This window comes from Microtus ochrogaster, linkage group LG1, assembly GCF_000317375.1.
Source record: "Microtus ochrogaster isolate Prairie Vole_2 linkage group LG1, MicOch1.0, whole genome shotgun sequence".
NCBI lineage: Eukaryota > Metazoa > Chordata > Mammalia > Rodentia > Cricetidae > Microtus > Microtus ochrogaster.
The window spans coordinates 12,542,387-12,550,171 of NC_022027.1; the positions used below are offsets into that span (position 1 = coordinate 12,542,387).

Sequence of the window (7,785 nt, forward strand, 5' to 3'; positions counted from 1 at the left end):
AGTCTACTTCCTGTCTTTGTCATCAACCCAAGGGAAGCTTGTTCTATTAGGAATGTTCTTAGTAAACGTGATGGTTCAGGAGGACCTTGATTGTCTTGATCATATTTGTTATATTACCCAGAACCAGTGGTTATACTGAGCCAAATTCTAGCACTGTTGCTTTTAAATTGACTCTTAAGGTAAGACCTGATTCAAATAAGTTTGGAAGAGGCTAACACACTCTTTTCTAGTTGGAGCCTAGGACCAGATAGCCAGGGTATTGAGATCTCTCAATTCTATAGCTCTCCATGAGTACTTTCTCAAAGGATACATGACTTAATAAGCTGTTTTCTGTACCTGTAGGTAAAAAAAATGAGTAAACTGTTTAAAGATAAATCACATGTTTACTTAAAATGTATTTTTAAGGCCGGGGATATTGCCAGTTGGTAGAGTATACACAAAGAAACTTTTGCTTTTATGAATTATGAATATGAATACATTAACATATCTCACTGTCCATTTGCTCTAATTTTGCGAAAGTTCCATAAGGGCATGAGTTTGTTTAGTACCTTGTGCTCACTGATGTTTGGGCATACCTGTACTTGGTCCCTAGTAGCTGCTCAATAAATAACTGGTGAGGGACAAATCTGGTGCAGACATACATGTGCTGATGCTGGTGACCTGTGGTTTTCCATCAGTTACCGAGCACCTTCCCAGTCAGTACTGGCTTCATTTGTGTTTTATGCCATTTGTTATCACAGAATGTATACTGATGTATATCATGTAGTCAGTTTCTCTTACTGGTTGGTGGTAAATGCCTTGAAGATGTGAGTTAGGCATCTCTGTCTAGCACTTTCTTTCTCTTAAGTCATTGTTCAGAAACCCCAGTGCTTTATTATAATTTAATACTGTTTATAGAAGTTTGGGTTGTAATGTTTTCTACTTTCTCCTGCAAGTAATTTGTTGGTATTGCTTGCATTGAATTCTTTTTAATCCCATTTCAACATGAAGCAAACAGTTAGTAAAATTAATAAAAATAGAATTACTTTAAGCCCTAGGATCCCATTGACAGAGATTTCCCCATGTTTTGCGCCTGCTTTTTAATTCGTTAATATTCTTCCAAAACCATAGTGCTATTGCCCAACATTGGCTTGGTGGTATGATTACTAAATTGTTCTGTACGCACAGGATTTTTTCTTGTTTTTTGTTTTTTTCTCTCTCCTTTCTTGTTTTGATATTTGAATTGGTTGGTTTTTGCTTTTGTTGTTGTTTTTAATGGGAATTATCTTTAGGCCAGAAAAGATGTTAAGATGCCGAGATTTGGTAACTTTTACCCTTTTTGTACATTTGTGGTTGTACATTTCCTTAAAACATTGGTGAATATAGAAAGAAGGGGATCTGGTGTGGGAGGAAACTTCTTACATCTCTTTCTCAGCAGAAGAAGTATGTGTAAATGGAATGGGTTTACAGGTTTCTCTATTAGAAATTCTAAAGGATTGGAGGCTATACAAGAAAAACTTAGCACTTCATGTCCAACCCCCTCTTCTACTTGGTAGGTTTTGTGTAGCTTAAAGTTATACAAATCTTAGGGTTTCTCTGTAGCTTTGGTGCCTGTCCTGGAACTAGCTCTTGTAGACCAGGCTGGCCTCGAACTCCCAGAGATCCGCCTGCCTCTGCCTCCCGAGTGCTGGGATTAAAGGCGAGCACCTCCACCGCCCAGCTAAGTTATACAAATCTTATGCCTGCTGTCAACTCTGCAAGGTCGTATATGAATCAGTTCTTTTATGTGTGGAAGAGACTTTTTTCCTTTGAGTTATCTTCTATATTTTTACAATAATTCCTCCTCCTCTTTGACGTAGATCCCTTCTAAAGACATTGCATTTAGGGTTGAGTGCTGCACATTGTCTAGTTTGTGGGTCACTGTGTTAATTACCATCTAGAAGAAGCTTCTTGTCCCTAAACAAGAAGCCATTTGTGATAACTCCTGGGAGAGGAAAAATCAGTGTTCTCTAGTGGAGTGTTCTGGAGTACATCATGTAGCTTGGGCTAACATGAGAAGGGGGTATGTTTGAACTTCAGAGTTAGAAATGTGAACTGTTATATATTTTATTGGATTTTTTTTCAGAAAACCTATTTTGTGAGCACCCTCTCCAATAAATGTAGCAATGGTATATCCATTAAAGATCAGGGTTGCATGCAACAATGATTGGATCTTTATTTTATACCAAGCATAACAGCAAGGTTGAATAATGTGTGGTTTTTGTGTAAATGTTACCAGGCCCAGCAGGCTCCTTTTTTTTGTTGGTTTGTTTGGTTTTTCAAAACAGGGTTTCTCTGGGTAGCCTTGACTGTCCTGGAATTCTCTCTCCTTCTCTCTGGCCTTGAGCTCAGAGATCCTCCTGCCTCTGCCTCCTGAGTGCTGGGATTCAAGGTGTGTTCAACCACTGCTGTCCATAAAATACATTTTTAGTTAAGATATAATTATATCACTTCCCTACCCTCCCAATTCTCCTCCCTCCAACTTCTTCCTTGTCCCCTTCCTCACTGTCAAATTAGTAGACTCAAATTTCCCTGATTATTTATGGTTTACACATGTATGTGTGTGTGTGTGTGTGTGTGCGCGCGCGTGCGCGTGCAAATATATAAATGCAACCTGCTGAGTTGTTTTTGTTGATTGTGAATATATTTTTTCAGGGTCTGACACTTTGCACTGGACAACCAGTTAGGAGTCTCAGCCCCTGGGAGAAGCTAATTCTTCCAATCAACAGTCATCAGTTGCTTGTGTTCCTTCTCTAGGAGTGTGATCCCATAAGATTTTCCCCCCTTGGTGTTGTCTTGTCTTGATATTGTCATTATTTAGGCCTCGTTTATGCATCCATTTCTGTGAGAGACTTTCACAGAAGGCTTCCTGGTGTCTGACTCTTAAAAAATCTTTCTGCCCTGTCTTCTGAAATGATCTTTTAACCATAGATAGAAGAGCTGTGACGTAGATGTGTCCTTCAGGACTAGGTTCTCTACAATCTGTGATTTCTGTTTTGTGGTTTTCTGTGATAGTCTCCATGGTGAGAGATGCTATATGCTTATCTGTGGGTATATACTTATGAGTGTAAGAATAAAATTTAAAATATAGTTACTAATTATTCAGCAGGCAATTGTATTGCATGATCTTTTTTCACATTTCTTATGGGGAGCAGACATGATGTTATATTATCATGCTATATTGATATTGTATTGTCATTGACATGATCTAGTGAGTATTTATAGAAGGGGTGGGTTAAGTACTCTGATATTTACTTGTTAATCTAGTTTGGGCAGAATTACATTGTACCTAGGAATTTGAATTTTTATTGTAATGACTCTCTTACTACTTTATCATATAATTAACTTTTGTTAGATCCTGAAGAGTACTTGCTGGTTTAGAATATTAGATTTGGTACTTGGTGGTTATTAAAATATTTTATTTCATTCCCCATTTTTTCTATTTATAAAGTTTTTACTATTTTAATGTATCAGTAGACTTTGGTAATTTCTCACTTGTTTCTGTAAGCTATATAAACTCCATGGCTTTTGCAGCGTGCTCTGTCTGGATCAGCTCCCATTTATTGCACCGACATGACATAGTGGTGCTTTTGATTACAATCTTTGGTTTTAAAAAAAATCCTCTGTGGAAAAGAATCCAGGAGCATATTTTTGCCTTATACTCTGTAGCTGTAATTCATGAGTAGTAATTGACAAAAATAATTCTATTTATGAAATCTTGGAGTTCTAATGTACAGCTTGTGACTTGGTTCTCTCTTTCCACTATGTGGGTTCCAGGGATTGAACTCAGGCCATCAGGCTTGGTAGCAGGTGCTTTAATCCACTTCACCTCATAGGTCTGAGTGTTTTTCTGTAAGATGCTTCTAAAGTTTGGTGTAGGCCTCATTTGATCATGACTCAGTAGATTTGTAAAATGTGCCATTAGTTTTTTGTTTTGTCTTTAGATTTATTATATGTGTATGAGTGTTTGCCTGCACCTATGTATGAGTACCACATTTATGCCTGGTAGCTAAAGAGGTCAGAAAACCTCGTACTCCCTGGAACTGGACTTACTGTTGATTGTGAGCTGATGTGTAGGTGCTAGGTATTGAATCGTGTCTTCTGCAAGAGCAGCCAGAGTTTTAACTGTTTTGCTAATCTCTCTGGTCCCACTGACTGCTGTTGTTTTTAAGAACCTTGTATTGTATGTTTGTTATTTCTGGGCACAGATGATAGTTGGGGATTTCTCTATTCACTGTTCATCGAGATTGTTAAGTCATAAGGGACACTTTCTGGTGCTTATAACTTACTGTGGTATCTATCAGACAGCTTATTTATTTTATTTCTTTAATTGTTTTCCAGGAAGTTTGGTGAGCGGCCTCCACCTAAGCGACTCACTAGGTAAGCATTATACTAGCATTTAAACATTGATTGTGTTTGGAGATTCTGTCATTTTAGACACTAATATGAACATCTCTTAGAAATCATCCAGATATGGTAATTACATCTTGATCTTATTCCCACCCCTCCATTTTCTTCTCTCCTGTGGGGGGAAAACAGGATTAAAAGAATATACTTTAAAAATGAAAAAGTGAAGTCTTTTTAGAAACCTATGTAATAGATTGTGAAAATAACAGCTGTAGCTGTGTTTTACCAATCACACATTGATGTTTAAGAGGAGAGTTGTTGAAATAAGAGCGGCAGGGCTGCGTCCCCGGCACCCGGCCGCCTACATGGCTAGCTTAGCTTTTGCCCCGAAATAATTACACGGAAACTGTATTCTTTTAAACACCGCTTGGCCCATTACCTCTAGCCTTTTCTCGGCTAACTCTCACACCTGGAATAGCCCATTTCTAATATCCATGTAGCCCACGAACTGGCTTACCAGGAATGATCTTAACCTGCATCTGCCTGGAGTGGGAGAACCATGGCGACTCACTGACTCACCTTCTTTCTCCCAGCCTTCTGTTCTGTTTACTCCACCCACCTAAGGGTTGGCCTATCAAGGGGCCTAGGCAGTTTCTTTATTCCTTAACCAATGAAATCAACAGATTGATATATGACACTCCCACATCAGAGAGTTGAGAGATTTCATAGATGCTTTTTGAAGTGAATATTCCTTTTTCCCATTTTAAAGAAAACCTAAGATTTACTAACTTGCGTGATATAAATACAGTGTTTTAGCTATGTAAGTTAATTTCTCAATCATATATTTCAAAGAATTAATTTAAAAACTCATAAAAATTTTATTGGGTTGATGAATAAGGAAACCCAGTGGTCTTAGACCCAGTGTTGGCCTTTTTTCTTTTTCCTTCTAATTAATCTTTTAAGACAGAGGTGTTTGTGTGTGTATGTGTGTGTTTTCTTTTGAACCTAAACTGGGACCCCATTTTATTATTGTTCTGCGTCCTTTAAACCTCATAATGTATCATGTTACCGTAGACTTAGGAGTTCTAGCCACATCCTTCTGGTTCACATTGATGACTGTTAAGGCTATTTATTACCAAATAATTACTACTATTAAAATATTTATTAAAAATAATTGTGGGCCGTACACTGTGGTGCACATTTTTATTCCATATTGTACTCCAGGAGGCAGAGGCAGCCAGATCTCTGTGAGTTCAAGGCCAAACTAAGGCAAGGCCAATCTACCTAAGTCCCACACCAGCCAAGGCTGTATAGTGAGGCCCTGTCTCAAAGAAGGAAGGAAAAAAAGAAAAAGGGAGGAAGGGAAAGAAAATTGTATTTAAGAATGATGAACATTGGGCTAGATAGCTCAGAGGTCTTGTAAGAGTGCTGGCTGCTCTTCCAGAGGTCCTGAGTTCAGTTCCCAGCAACCACATGGTGGCTCACAGCCATCCATAATAAGATCTGGCACCCACTTCTGACCTGCATTCTAGATGCAGACAGAACACTGTATACATAATAAATAAATAAATCTTTAAAAGAAAAAAGTTCTAGAAAAGTTATAGAAAATGCAGGCTGCCCTTACTGACAGCATACAGATGAGTTGTTTTTTCCAAGTGGGGAAGAGCAGAAAGGATTTCAGACTCCGAAGGACAGTTTTGGGGAACTGAGAATTTCTTGTGGTGGTAGTGTGGCGCACTCATGCTAACACCACCATAAGGTATGCTGATTAGATCTCAGTAAAACTTATAACATTTTAGTAACCTTTTTACATATAAGATATCCTGGGAGAGAAGTGTATCTGCTGGGGGAGAATTCCACTAAGCTTTATTTCTCTTAAAAACAAACAAACTGCAGATATCTTCATTGCTGATACAAACTTAGCAAAGCCCTCTAATGGCAAATTCAAATTGAAAACCAGTAACTAATTCTGTGGAAATTAGTTTATATTGAGTACAAACTTGGAATTGGGATTTTTGTTGTTGTTTATTTCTATACTAAAATTAGAGCCATCTAATACTTGGAAATTGTATTTTTTTTGTTTCTCCTTTGAAGTAATTCTGCTTTAGGGAAACAGTGTCTTATTTGGGTAAAAGTATTTTAAGGAGTTGTCTCCACTGGGTATAAAAAGTGTAATGTGGGGGCCATGTCTTCTCTTATAAGGAACTTTCTAAGCCTACTGGGGGGGGGGAGAAGGGGCTGTTCTTTTGTTCACCAAAGTAAACAGTTTTGGTGGGAGAGTCTCTCATTGGGGGCGGGGGAGTTCTTTCTATAAAATTTAAATTTTTAATTAAAAGCACAAATAAATGGAGTTAAGGACTATGGCACTATTCAGCATGACTAAATTTGCCTTTTTAAGAATTAAATTTACTGTGTGTGTGCTTGTGTGCACATGCATGTGTGTGTGTGCATGCATGTGTGTGTGTGCATGCATGTGTTACACTGTGCTTGTGGAAGTGAGTCAACTTCAGAAAGGAATATCTTCTCATCTTCCTTAGGTGGGTCCCAGGGATAGAAAGCTACACAATTCTTTCAGAGATAGTTTTGTTAATTTTTTCCTCCTATAACTGCAGACTAATAGCTGCTAACTCATTCTTGTTAGAATTTAACAGAGGATTTCCTTTCTAAAGATGTGCCATGTCTTTAAAATTTATATAATTGTTAGAATGACTTTTTGTTATTCTCTTGCTCAGAATATCTTTTGTTTGTATTAGAAATAATACTTTTTAGAGAGCCTATCTCCTTTTGCTCTTACAGTAACATTGCTCTGTTCTTAAAAATCCTATGTGTGAGACATACAAACTATGTATTTTTGTTGACTTAAGCTAAGTCGATACCTGTTTTGAACAGTTTTCTAGTAGTCACCTATTCTCTTTATCTGTTTAGTTTGTTCTTGGGAAGGGGTGTCATGCATAAGTGGCACATGTCTGGAGATGAGAGAACATCTCCAGGAGTAGGTTAATCTTTTGTTAGGCTTGCAAGGCCGGCTCTACTTGCTGAGCCGTTTCCTTCACCACTTTCTCTATATTTTTACGTAGTAAAACGCTACTCTTCTATACTTTTACATCGTAGGCTGTTTTAATCCATTCTTTCTCCTAGTATATAAGACAATCTTGTACAAATGATTATAAACTTGATAAATATGCCATGTATGGTTGGATGAAACAGCTCTCACTTTGAAGGAATAACAGACAAGTTATAAATATATAAATTTAGGGCTGGAGAGATGGCTCAGTGGTTAAGAGCATTGCCTGCTCTTCCAAACGTCCTGAGTTCAATTCCTGGCAACCACATGGTGGCTCACAACCATCTGTAATGAGGCCTGGTGCCCTCTTCTGGCCTGCAGACATACACACAGACAGAATATTGTATACATAATAA

General features: G+C 37.9%; 1 protein-coding gene across 3 annotated transcripts in view; it reads left to right on the forward strand.

Annotated features, from left to right (window-relative positions):
* Rbpj (recombination signal binding protein for immunoglobulin kappa J region) overlaps positions 1 to 7,785 on the forward strand; it is a 69,916-nt gene that overhangs the window by 34,829 nt on the left and 27,302 nt on the right. For all 3 annotated transcript variants that reach the window (XM_005359233.2, XM_013350820.2, XM_026785205.1), the window contains exon 2: positions 4,360 to 4,398. In XM_005359233.2, coding sequence (XP_005359290.1) covers positions 4,360 to 4,398 — 39 coding nt within the window. The remainder of the gene's footprint in view (positions 1 to 4,359; positions 4,399 to 7,785) is intronic.